General features: G+C 33.1%; 2 protein-coding genes across 12 annotated transcripts in view; both read left to right on the top strand.

Annotated features, from left to right (window-relative positions):
• Positions 1 to 14,594, top strand: part of LOC127711645 (uncharacterized) — a 151,074-nt gene that overhangs the window by 43,700 nt on the left and 92,780 nt on the right. The gene's annotated exons all lie outside the window — the stretch shown is intronic.
• LOC127711647 (uncharacterized) overlaps positions 1 to 14,594 on the top strand; it is a 30,656-nt gene that overhangs the window by 4,462 nt on the left and 11,600 nt on the right. The window contains exons 2-6 of the mRNA XM_052217768.1: positions 2,982 to 3,029; positions 4,603 to 4,659; positions 5,577 to 5,633; positions 10,160 to 10,228; positions 11,221 to 11,304. Of these exons, the coding sequence (XP_052073728.1) occupies positions 2,982 to 3,029; positions 4,603 to 4,659; positions 5,577 to 5,633; positions 10,160 to 10,228; positions 11,221 to 11,304 (315 nt within the window). The remainder of the gene's footprint in view (positions 1 to 2,981; positions 3,030 to 4,602; positions 4,660 to 5,576; positions 5,634 to 10,159; positions 10,229 to 11,220; positions 11,305 to 14,594) is intronic.

A 14,594-nucleotide genomic window follows, 5' to 3' on the forward strand; every position in this document is an offset into this window, starting at 1 on the left:
CATGACCAAATACTTTTCATTTACGAATCAACAAAAAAACGCATTAATTGGCCAATTAGAACAGGAAACTTTTGTATAACAATTGTAATAGTTATCACAAGATATACTAAGATTGCTCTTATCCAAAGCAAAGTATACACAATATTCTTTGTAATTACGGTAGTACAAAGGGATAAAATTCACAAGTATTAAAGGAAAAGAATTGTCTGACAGTTGAAAAAAGGCTTAAATCTTGTTTAAGATTACACATCACAAATGAGTTCCGTAGGGAGCCGTGTCCTCGTGAAAAAAATTCTAAATCAAAAGTCAGACTCAATCGGTTATTTCATTTTCCAATGAGTGATCAAAGTGAAGAAATGGGCAATATTCAAAAGGTAACATTTAAAAGGTCGAGAAAAGAGAGCAAGGAGTGTCCTCAAGCAATAGATTAAATGCATTAAGTAATTTGCAGATTCGCTGAGATTATGCAAAGTCACCTTAACAATCACAGGAAACGATGTTAAGCAGTAGCATTGGATATCTTGATCGCATTCTCTCTACCAGATATTTTCAGTTGAACCGTCGAAGTCTTACGGTACAATTTTTCTTAGAATGCTACTTGTAGCTTAGTCTGCTGCATTTTGTAATCTTTTAACTTGCCAAATGCAAAGTAACACTGTTATAGTAGATTGATCATTCTACCTGAGGATCACCAATTGTTTATAAAGACCCCGTCGTTTATAGTACGATCCAACTCATCCCAGATCTACAGACAGTGACTACATATTTATTCTCAAACAAACCAATATACAACGCTAGATTTTGTAATTATCATTTTAAGTTCAAATAAAACGTTAGTTAAAAAATTTAATCAATAAACTACCTTGAACTGTTAATAATTTATAGTATTTCAGCTTGTCAGTATTGAGACTTTCTATTTCTATGTAGCAACATTGCAGCAGTGTCTGCATATGGATTTTATATCTCCTAGCTAATACGATATTCCAGAGCTTCAGTTTCCTATCATGAATTCCATGATAGAGGGTTGGTGATTCAAGAAAGTTATTGAAGCAATGGTTCCAAATGGTAAAATTGAAAACTTTCCTTCGAAAGTTTTACAAACGCCATAACGAGTTAGTTGACCAGTATGGAATATTTCTGCCAAAGATGACCACGGATATGTTCGAGTTATCGTACCCACAAGCCAGTCGAGTGTTATATCATCGAAAATGTACTTACGATAAACAAAATGAACGATGCCAATAGTGGAACATGATCTATTTAATCTTCCAGGAGCACATAAGATCGTCACCAGTTTTTGGTTGTGTTAGTGATACTTGGTCTATAGTTCACAAAGTAGTGTTTTGTGGACCTGTTTGTCTTTGTGCTTTCCTTCTTTTTCGCTATTGCGTTGTCATTATATGTTCGACTTATGATTTTTAATGTCCATATAACAATATAACAGTCTACAAAACACTACACAGAAAACTAAACATTGAGGACACAACCACGTTACAAAAAGGGATTTACGTACTAGGTGATCTGGAAGGGTAATGTTTTATTTTTTTTTTTAAATACGAAGAGAAGTACGCTTCGTCAAAGAATTTAAGGAAAAATGTGCTTAATCAAGAATTCTTAGGTGTGTCAATGCAGTTTTTAAAGGTTCTTATCGACTCATGCATATGATAAGAGTGTCATTTAAAGGTCTGACTACTAATAATTTTGGTTATTTCCTTAATATGCAAGGCACTTGATGGCATTGTCTAAAACATCTTATTTTCATGCTGGACCTTTTGTTTATTTGAAAACAATCCACATGATTGTTTGCTCAAACATACATTAGGATTTTGTAGCGGAATATTCACACTGGCGCGACAAACAATAAATAATCAGTTCATCATTTATGCAATTTCGACTTTAATGTCGTAGTTTACTCGTAATGAGAAAGAAGCACTGAGGGGAGAACAAACCACTTACCCTTGTATTGCATAATAATTTTGATCCCTGGAATCCCGGTATTTAAATTAGTTTCCAATGTGTTGTTTTAGGGGAAGTATCTCCAAGTTGTGACATTAGCTTTATCCTGATGCAATATCTCTCATGCTTTCTATTCTTGTCGATAGAAAAACTTTTTTTGAATGATTTTGATATTTCACGAATATTTAATGTTCATATATTGAGAACTGACAATTTGACCAATAAAAACAGCTTTGTCTTAACATATACTTTTTCATTAGCACATTCAATTGAAAAGTTAGATTAATTTAAACATGTGTTTATTTGTTGAAAATGTGTTGTTCTTACAAAGAACACAATACAAATTTCGAACGTTTGTTCAAGATAAAAAGCCTGCATATCATTATAGAAACTGCGTTGTTCACTCTTATTACGTTGTATCAATGCCACAGATCTATAGTCAGCACTTCTTGTCCGAAATGAAATGTCATGGATATGGAAATTTCCTCTAATTGCAGATGCTCATCAACCTCTTTTAATTGATATGGGTTTCAAGTGTTTTGGTTTGAGCGCCCCAGATGAGTCGTGTGTAGACGAAACGCTCGCCCGGAGTACAAAATTATTAGAGCGATATATCAAAAGCGTTTGTTATAATTCAAATGTAACCCAGGAGAAAGAAACTAGCAAACGTAGCAGAATTATTACTAATTCCTGTATTTTAAGTTATATAAAAGAGAATACTGTTTGAACACTTTACTTGTTTTCCTTGTAAAATAAAAAAAAAAACAACACACAGGTGCAAAGGATCAACGAGTATTAACTTGCAAAATAGTTATTGAAAAAAGTGGAAAACTTTCATATACGCTACTTTAATTTCAAAATTCTCGTAGCATGTACTAATAAATAACAAGTGTATGGTAATTATATACTTAAACACACATTATTTTCCTGAAATTCCCACACGCGTCAACGAAAAAAATTTCAATTTATGTATATCAATTTATGTTTTTTTCTCATGTGGTAAAAAAAAATCCATATTGTTTTAGGCGATGCGCCGCCACCACTTCCGGAACGAAACTATGTTATTACGAAAAGTATGTAAGAAATTATATAGTAAATATTTCAAATAAGAATTTAGTTTAAGATTTACAAGAATGGAATGACTAGACGTGTTACGAGAAGGTATATTCTGGATGCTGAGGTTGACAAATTAGATTTTAGATGTAGGGACAGTGTCAGAACTTTGAATGTCGAATTTAAACCCCATGCATTAAGTTAACCAGGTATCCTAAACATGTCTTGGTTCAGGTGAACTGTATTAATTTTGAATGTCTTAGTGTAATATATCGAACATGTTAATTTTTTTTCTGATTTCACTGTTAGTATTATTAGATGGGAAAGGTATACGTGTGTGCGTATAAGGAGGAATGTCGATGGTAATGCAAGTATGCGTTACTAGTTTGAACAAATTTACATAGAACTAGGCCATTTTGATTTTGTTATTGCAATTCCAGACACTCCGTTATAAGGGATTTAGCCGCTTATAATTTTAGTGTTTTGGAATTAACGCGCTCAGGTACATATTGTTTTGATTTCAAGTTTTCCTTTTAGTAATCCACTTGGACTGTTGTTTGTGATAAATTGTGTGTCTGCACCTGACAAATCTCCCGGGTTGAAATTTATAATAACAATAACCCATAGAAATTCCCAAGATGTATTTGGATTCGCTCGTCATACATATCATATGATTGATTGCAAAAGTAAACTGAAAATATGACGACCTATATTTTATTGATCCGATTTTTTTCAACGAAGAAAACAAATTGCATTTAACGCACGAAGGTAGTTGCACTGTCACTTTAATTTTTGAGGTAAACCGAATCAATCACATTGGTATCGGCTTCAATTTTTGGTAACAGGAACTAATCTTCCCTTTCAAATATTATTTATAAGATGAATTATGAGTAAAAATCCCCAGCAAAATAGATACTACACATTTAGGAAATAAGGACAATAGACATTACACGTTTAAGTTCTAAACACAATAGTCAATACATGTTTAGGATATAAACACAATATGCAGTACATGTTTAGAATATAAGTTTAGACAATAACTATGTTCAGACATAGCAACACAGTAACTATTGTTCTTTGTGGCGTTTTGAGCGTCTTAATAAAAAGGCTTTTGAATTTGATTTTTCACGAATATTTAATGTACATATATTGAATACTGACTACTTGACCAATTAAAAACCAATATTAATATATAATGTTGCATTACCACATTCCATTGAAAAGTTTGATAAATTTAAACATGTGTTTATTCTATTGGTAATGTGTAGTTCTTATAAAGAACACAATACAAATTTCGTACGTTTGCGTAAGATAAAAATTATTACATTCAACACAAATCAAACAATAGCAAAAACAATATACATATATGTTGAGATTTTCAATACGCTACAAAATTTCAAAATTCTCGTAAAAGGTACTGAACAATATAAAGTGTACGTTAAATGTATACTTTAACACGCGTTATTTTCCTGAAATTACCTTAGGCGTCTACGGAAAAAGTACCAAACATGCAAAATTACTTTCAATATATGTATATCAACTTTTATTTATATTTTTTTTCTCATGTGGTAAAACAAATCCATGTTGTTTAAGGTGATGTACCGCCACCACTTCCGGAACGCAACTATAGTAAATATGTGATTTCTAAAAGTATGTAAGATATTATGTTAAATATTTTAGATTAATGTATTTGTATCGGTGCTAATATTTGTCCTGTAGATTTATATTGACCCTCCCTTACTTATGTTCGGCAATGCGCTTGTGGTAGTTCCAAAAGATTGTTGTTGAAAATATTGTTGACATTGATAGCATTCAAAATAGTATTTGCGTTCTCATAAAAATAACAATACAAATTTCGGACGTTTGCGCAAGATAAAAAGCCTGCATATCAATATAGAAACTGCGTTGTTCACTCTTATTACGTGGTTATCAACATCACTACTAGTGCAACAGGTCTATTGTCAGCACTTCTCATCAGAAATGAAATGTCATGGATACGGACATTTCCTCTAATTCAAGATGCTCTTCAACCTCTTAATTGATATGGATTTCAAGTGTTCAAATGTAACCCAGAAGAAAGGAACTATTAAATTTAGCAGAATTATTACTAATTCATATATTTAAAAGCCATATAAAAGGTTTATACTGTTTGAAAACTTGACTTGTGTTCCTTGTAAAATAACAACAACACAGGTGAAAAGGATCAACAAGTATTAACTTGCAAAATAATTATTGAAAGAAAAAAACAATAGGTTGAAAATACGTGTAAAACTTTAATATCATATCCATTTAAATATGTCATTGGAATTCAATTATTACATTCCACACAAATCAAACAATAGCCAAAAAAGTATACGTATATGTTGGGCTTTTCAATACGCTACTGAATTTAAATGCTTGTAAAAGGTACTAATGAATAAAAAGTGTACGTTAAATGTATACTTTAACACTGAAATTTCCATAGGCGTCTACGGAAAAAGCACCAAACATGCAAGATTACTTTCAATTTATGTGTATCAACATATATATTTTTTCTCATGTGGTAAAAAAACTCCATGTTGTTTTAGGAGATGTACCGCCACCACTTGCGGAACGCAACTACAGTAAATATGTGATTGCTAAAAGTATGTAAGATATTATGTTAAATATTTTAGGTTAATGCATTTGTATCGGTGCTAATTTTTGTCCAGTAGATTTATATTGACCCTCCCTTGCTTATTTTCGGCAATGCGCTAGTGGTAGTTCCTAAAGATTGTTGTTGAAAATATTGTTGACATTGATAGCATTCAAAATTGTATTTACGTTTCGTTCACAAGAGACTCACCAGTGACGCTCGAATAAAAAAAGTTGATAGTCAAATAATTTACAAAAGCCGAAGAGCATTGAGAACCAAAAACTCAGAAAGGTTTTTGCCAAATACAGATAAGATAATCTATTCCTGGGGTAAATCAAAATCCTTAGTATTTCAAATAATTCAAAGTTTTGTAAACAGTTGATTTAATAATATTACCATATCAATGATAATTTATATTGGTATTGTCTTTTGGTCAGACATAAAACATTCACCGTTCCCTTATAGTGTGGTTGTAAATGTATCCTAATCATATCTTGGTTCAGGTGAACTGTATTAATGTTGAACGTCTTAGTGAAATATATCGAACATTTTCATTTTTTTCTGATTTTATTGCTAGTGTTATAAGATGGAAACTCACATACATGTATAAACGTGTGTGCGGAAAAGGGGAGATGTCGATGGTAATGCAAGTATGCACTATTAGTTCGAACAAATTTACATAAGGATAGGCCAATTTGATTTTTTGTTATTACAGTTCCACATATTTCCGACACTCCGATAATCGCAAGTTCATTTTTTTTAGTTCCCTTTCCTGTTCTTTGTTTTGACGCCTTTATGATGTAACGATCGGACAACGAGATGGGTAATTTTTATCACCTAAAATGACAAAATCCTAGGGGAAATCTCATTCCAAACCTTTCCAAATTGAAGGCAATTAATTAAATTGTTGAGCATCATTCTTGTGTCCTAGTATGAATCGTATATGAATCATATTGTCTACAATTACCTGCGTAATAATGCAATGTAGGTATCTGTGGCTGGAGTAAATTTTTTCTGGGGCTCCATGCGTGGTCTGTAAATGACTTCAGAGGTGGCGTCGATCGTGTGGGCTTTTTAATGCACTCGCCGCGTAGTTGGCGGCAATTGTCTACATGATATGACGACCTAAATTTTATCACTCTTTTTTATACAACAAAGAAAACAAATTGTATTTAACGCACGAAGCAGATGCAAACTGTCAGTTTACTTTTGAAGTAAAGAATGAATCACATTGGTATCGGCATCAATATTTGGCAACAGGAACTCATTTTTCCCTTGTTTGATTTCAAATTGTATTTATTAGCAGATGCATTATGGGTCAAAATCCTCAGCAAAATATACATAACACGTTTAGAATCTTAGCACAATAAACATTACAGGTTAAGGTTCTAAACACAATAGACATTACATATTTAGGATCTAAACACAATATGCATAACATGTTTAGAATCTAAACGTGCAATGATCAAATATAAGTTTAAGGTGCCATCCGCATAGAATTTAAACAAAATCCTAAACATGTTAAGAACTAAACATGCAACACTGACGTTTAAATCATAAGCGTCGTCCTGAACATGCATGAAATATTTGCCACTGAACGTTAAGCAACCAACAATCAATCAATCAATAAATCAAAAGCGCCATTTTAACACTGTAGGTCAAACTGGTCCGTGATGAAAAGTCCGAAAAATGAAGCGTCAGTCCCGAAAGATGGATCATAAGAGACATAAACTTACCATACCATGGGACACAATAAAAACAAAGAACAACTCCAATCTGAAACTAGAGACAAATGAGAATTACGGACTCCGCAATAACTGAAGTAGACATTCTCAGATCGTCTCTGAAACTACATATAAAATACAACATTTTTCAAGTTGAAACTGGATAAAAAATATATGTATTAGACCGTAACAGTTCCGGATGGATGAAAATATGTTTTCAATTCCTTCTTGTTTACCATAATCGTTGACTGGGACATGATATATTGTCAGTATACTATTCCCAGTCATAATCAATGTATTGACTGGTAAAAAGGCATTCGTGCGTAGGTATTAAACAAATTACCACACTTTATATCATTTGCTAGGTATATAGAGGACTCGCAGGACCCTAGAGGTGTCATATTAGTCATATGTACTATTGTGCTGAAAATTTTAAAATAAAGATGATTCCTGAAACTACAATTAAACATCTAACTCCTAAAAAGGAGTATATTTTTCAACTTAAATCTAATATAGAACATGAGTATGCACTTTTTAAAAAAAGGACAGAGGACCAGCATTTGTAAATATAAGAGGTTGAAGATATCGTTCTATATTTACAAATACCGTTGGTCCATTGAAATAAATATATCACCGACGATCAGTGATTTATATAAAAAAAAAGAAGATAGTAGTAAAATTATGATCCTTTACGACAGACACTGTACTGTGTTACAACCCTAGATAAAGCCAACGAGGAAAGACATTAACAGTGCTGGCGGTGTTGCCACGATGTCTCAGATGCAGGGGTTCGAATCCCGCTAAGGGAAGAACAAAAATTTGATTACGCAAATTTACAGATCTAACTTTTTTTGGCTAAATTTGAGACAAAGTATGTAAAAATTATGGTGTTAGCCGTGTATAAGTACAGGTTATCCGATGGAGAACGTTTGTCGTAAATTTGTCACATATTCAGATGGAAATAAAATTAAAGTACTCGGTACAGTAATAAATATTTAAAAATAAAAACGGAATAACACAAACAAATAACATTGTTATTTCCCTATTAGCGCATTCGTTCGTTTATTTAGTTCTTCAGACAGTAAATGAACGTTGTTATCCAGCAACATAACAATAATCAGGCAGCTGTCTATTTTAACTCTCAGTTTAAATTTGGTTTATACTTATTTCAAAATGTTCACTCATGGCGTGTTTCGTAAGGACGGGTCTTGAGATATTGTTTTTAGATATAAGAAGATGTGGTATGAGTGCCAATGAGACAACTCTCCATCCAAGTCACAATTTGTAAAAGTAAATCAATTTAAGTCAAAGTACGGCCTTCAACACGTAGCCTTGGCTCACACCTAACAGCAAGCTAAAAAGGGCACCATAAATGACTAGACATATAGTGTAAAACAATTCAAACAGGAAAACCAACGGTCTAATCTATATAAAAAACCGAGAAACGAAAAACACTTATGAACCACATCAACAAACGGCAACCACTGAACATCAAGTTCCTACCTTAGGACAGGTGCAAACAAATGCAGCGGGTTTAAACGTTTAAATAGGCGCCAACCTTCATCCTACCTGCAACAATAGTGTAACATCACAACATAGAAAGACACACTATAAAATTGTACTCTTACACGGCTGAATAGTGTATCACAAGTTTGTCCAATGTAGTTTTCTATGTTAGACAAGTAAATCAAGTTCTGGGATTAACAATTCATTTTTGCGTTCACTTCAAAAATATCCCCGGTTTTGAACATAATAATTTTTCTCTTAATTATGTAGCGGCATGTAACACGTCGTTAATATATCTTCCATAGATGCGAATTAAGCTTTAGATAGTAGTTTTTTTTTCGGTGGAAGTGCGTTTATGGAATTTGACAACATCTCAATCATCTCGTATAGTGATAACTAGCAATTTACGCTTCGGCAATGTGCGTTCGACTCCAATCTTAATTCACTTAGATTGTAGGTTTTCCTGCTGTCAAGTCTTTTATGAGTTTAAGTATTTTTTTATTTTTTTTTTATATTTTTTACTTTAAAGTCAGCGTTGTTCCGACATTTGCATTGCAATCAAACTGTTCAGTAGTTTTCCAGATAATTGTCCGAATACAGACTGATCATATCTTGATTGACTACAAGTGAATTGTCTGAACAGTACTGAAACCGTACTTAATACGTTCGAAGAACAAGAGTTAGTAATTCTTTTTTTAATCTTTTAACAGCTTTAAAGATCAACATGACATTTCAGTTTACATTTGGTTTACAAGTGACGATACCAATACCTATCATGATTGTAATGTCACGAAAAAATTCTGAGATATGTCATATTCGGTGATGTCAAAATTTAAAATAAGAAAGGCTATGCGAGATGTCTGTATTCATTTGAGGTACACATATACCATGTTGGACAACCAAATCATGATGGCATCTACCAAACTGAATGCATTCAACTTTACCACTAGCAAACATTGCTTCCGTAAATTTCAAAGTGAAACCCAAGGTGTTTCATCTGAAAGAGTGGACACTTATCTGTACGTTCAAGTTTACTTCCAACAAATCGCTAAGGATTTTGAAGGTGGTCTGTTGCAAGGCAAAAATTGCTGCCCTTTAAAAAAAAAACCTCTTTTTAATGGCATTTTAAGCATTCACCATTAATCCCGACTAGGAATTTTGTTTGTGTTATGTCGAGTATTTGTAGTGTTGTAGACGGTATTGCATCGAGTCGTTGTGTTTTATTAATTTTATGTCTACAACCTTTAACACCACATATTTTCTATCATCTACCTTACTTTTCTATATTAAAGATTATTTTTTTCAGACACAACTGGTTCGCAAGATAAACAGTTAGATAAATCATCGGATTACGTTTTCGGGAAGGTTTACGAAGGTATGAGTTATAGTTTATATAAAGCAATACGCAAATAATTAAGAGTTAGTGAAATCTCACCAGTATGCCTGCTTTTAGATAATTTTATAGCTTTAATAGCGTAGGAACGAACAAATAATATATAGAAAGAGTTTTTTGTTCATTTAAATGTTGCGTTCACCAATAATTGCTATCAATTATTCAAATGATTTCATCGTAAGAAGAGGATTTTTCAAATCTTCAGTTAACATGGTTAAACATCTAACTCGTGAAAAAAGGTGTACTGTTTTATAACTCATTTGTATGTACTGCTTATATATAGACTGAGGACCAGCGTTTGTAAATAGTAAAATTAAAGAGATGGTTCTTAAAATTTTACAAATATTATCACCGGTGATCAGTGATTTATGAAAGACGATGTATTTCTGCATCAATGAGACAATAACTCATGGCCAAAAAAGGATATCTGGAGTGCAACATACACATTTTTTTCAAATAAGACGTGCGACTGTGCAATATTTCAACATCTCAATAATTCCGAAGGGACTCGGTGGCCGAGTGGTCTAAGTAGTTTCTAAAGTGACCACAAGCAAGTCAACACTGATGTGAGATTGTGTCCCACTTCGGCAATATGCGTTTGACTCTGATATAAAATGACTTAGTTCGTACATTTTTAAAGTGCAACTCTTGATGTTTCGTCTGAAAGAATTAACCCTCACCTTTATGTTCAAGTTTTCTTCCAAAAAATAATTAAACAGATTAAAGGTGGCCTGTTGCAAGACAATTTACTCTTTCTTTTAAAATACCACTTGTTTTTATGTCGTTTTACATGTTTTAATATCACCATTTAACTAAACGAGCAACTCAATTGTATTAAGTAACAACATTACAAGGTTATAGACGCTTCTCCGCTTCTAGTATCAAATTATGTCGTTGTACTTTTATCATCTAGTGTGTTATTAACCCTAAACCTCTCCAATCTTCCATTTTCTATATTAATGATTTTTTTTCAGATCCGACATCATATGATAAACAGTCTGTAAAACCATCGGATTACAATTACGATTACGCGGATTTTAATCCCAAGATTAATAAAGGTACAAGTTATAGCATATTTCAAAAAAAAAAAAAAAAATGAAAAAGAATGAATAAGATGAAAGCCACAAGTATGAAAAAGAATAAGCAAAACCGTTAATTCTGTATTGCAACTTCCTTTTTGAGAGATATATGAAAACATAACATAATAGGAATGAATCAAAGTACATGAAGTACAGACAGAGCTGTTGTTTCTTTAGATAAATGTTGCTTTCAGATATAATTGAGACAATATTTGAAATGTTTTCACCATTTGAAGATGATTTATGAAAACTCTTATATTTTCCAAGTTAGATATATGATAAATCATTAGCATACACTGCTTACAAAGCATTTTGTTAATGGTTATGTTGTAGAGATCGCTCTTAAAGTTTTACAAATGCCATCATGGCTCGATTGAAATATTTTTATCACTGATGACCTGTCATATATATATATATATATATATATATATATATATATATGTATATGTATATAAAGAAAAGTCAAATAGAATCCGTATGCTGGTAAAATATAAGAAAAATAATATAAGATAATGACGGTTTCAATTCGTCACTTTTACAAGCGCTTTCACTGCTTTCACAGATCTTCAGGTAATGTGACTTTTATACATAAATGTTATAAAACAATTGATTGACGTTAACAATAGTATGACGTTAACAAATACAAGGGAGACTACTAATGTCATTTTAAAATTGGAGTAAAGTCTTTAAAATGTTTCTTAAAAATTAAAATATTATTTATCATTTAATCCCGGGTTGAGAATGTTTATGAATAATTCTTCTTTCTTCTTCCGGAGAAAATCATTTTGACGATTGACCATAAACAACGGAAATATTTTAAATCGTCCATTAGAACAACAATGGAAATGGTCGTTAGCCCTGATGATTGTTAAATCTTCATGGTTGGTTTGCTGTCTATGTACAGTCATTCTAATCCGCAGTTCTGTTTTTGTCTCTCCAATATAGAATTCCTCACAATTTGCACATAATACTCCAATTTTAAAATGACATTAGTAGTCTCCCTTGTATTTGTTAACGTCATACTATTGTTAACGTCAATCAATTGTTTTATAACATTTATGTATACAAGTCACATTACCTGAAGATCTGTGAAAGCAGTGAAAGCGCTAGTAAAAGTGACGAATTGAAACCGTCATCATCTTATATTATTTTTCTTATATATATATATATATATATATATATATATATATAAGTCTAGAGATTTGCACAACGATACTAATATAAGATGGTATTATACGAAGATGTTGTTAATAAATCGTGTTGACAAATATTTCGGCTTAACAAATAGCCTTCTTCGGTGTCAATTATTTTAACAATACTGATAATATGTATAAAAATAGCTCAATAATACAGGTAAGTTTTGGTCTATTGATTTAATCCAAAATCCTGAACATCATAATATAAAACAAAACTCAATACTCAAATATACGTGACTGTGTATATTTACAACCCAAAATGAGTGAAAAATAAAACTTAATATTTTTTATTGATGCCGTTTGGATGATGTACATTTAGTTCCTTTATCCAAAAGCTTTCCCGAACCTGTCGCTGGGCATCACTCCAGTGAATGTTCTGTTCAATCACTAGGATCTTCATGCGGTTAAAGTCATCAAGTGTGTGACCAGACTGTCTGAAATGCTGAGAAACTGGGAGAAGTGGCTTCTTAGAGATATCACTCCTATGGCCATTGAGGCGTTTGTGGAAAGGCTGCTTTGACTCACCAACATATTGGAGGCCACAAACCGAACATTCTAGAATGTAAATAACATTCATACTTTTGCAGTTAACATTGCAAAATATCTTATAGTTATTTTCGGTTGCCTTACTGTGAAAAGTTGATGAGTGATGCATCTGTAGGCAGCATTTGCAGCGTTTTTCATCACACGAACGACATTCTCCAGAAGTACTTCTATTATCAGACACTTCTGATCCTACAACATCTTTTAGCAGAGAAATAACTGATAGTTTGGTAGAAATGCACAACGATGGTTTCATCGATGAAAAGACTCTAGAATATTTGAAACCAGAAAATCCAAAACCGGGCAGATTTTATCTTTTACCTAAAATTCATAAGGCCAACAACCCAGGAAGACCTATAGTTTCAGCGAACGGTCATCCGACGGAAAAAATATCGGAATTCATTGACTTCCATCTTCGTCAACATGTTGAGGACTTACCATCTCACATCAAAGATACTACCGATTATCTTAGAAAATTGCAGGCCTTAAATCCACTCCCCTCCGACACGACACTTGTCTCTATGGACGTCACCTCCCTCTACACGAATATTCCACATGCAGATGGCATTGATGCATGTAAAGAAGTTTGGAATTCCCGACCAGTGAAATATCCACCTACTGAATGCCTGGTCAAAATGCTCACGCTGGTACTCAAAAACAACAACTTCACTTTTGATGGAGACCATTATCTGCAAGTTAATGGAACTGCTATGGGCACCAAAATGGCTCCATCATATGCCAACATATTTATGGGCAAATTAGAAAAACAACTCCTTGAATCTTCCATCGAAAAACCGCTTTCCTGGTTTAGATTTATAGATGATGTGGATATGAAATGGAATAAAAGTGACGAGGATTTAGATACATTCATCACTCATGCCAACAACATACACCCAAGTATCAAATTTACTCATGAGAAATCTAAATCCAAAATCACCTTCCTCGATACCTCCAGCTCGCTCACAGATGGCATCATATCCACTGATCTATATTCTAAGCCTACTGACACTCACCAATATCTGTCCCCTAAAAGTTGCCATCCTGCTCATTGTACTAAGAGCATCCCGTACAGTCAGGCACTCAGAGTCAAGCGAATATGTTCCAACTCAGAAACAACTAAAAAACAACTACGTCAACTCGAAACCCGCTTGAAGAGAAGGGGCTACAAACACAAAACTATCCAAAAAGGCTTTCAGAAAGCGGAAACTATTCCAAGGAGTAAACTGTTAGAATACAAATATAAAAAGAAAAATAAAAGGACTCCATGTGTTCTTACTTACCACCCATCTCTCAAAAACAGCTTCGGTGTCATTCGTGAGCATTGGAAAACAGTTGAAAAGAATTCCAAACTATCCAAGATTTTTCCCGAGCCTCCCATGATAGCTTTTAGGCAACCCAATAGTCTGCGTAACCTGCTAGTGCGGGCTGAAGTGTCTGATAATAGAAGTACTTCTGGAGAATGTCGTTCGTGTGATGAAAAACGCTGCAAATGCTGCCTACAGATGCATCACTCATCAACTTTTCACAGTA

The sequence above is a fragment of the Mytilus californianus genome, unplaced genomic scaffold, assembly GCF_021869535.1.
Source record: "Mytilus californianus isolate M0D057914Y unplaced genomic scaffold, xbMytCali1.0.p SCAF_8, whole genome shotgun sequence".
NCBI lineage: Eukaryota > Metazoa > Mollusca > Bivalvia > Mytilida > Mytilidae > Mytilus > Mytilus californianus.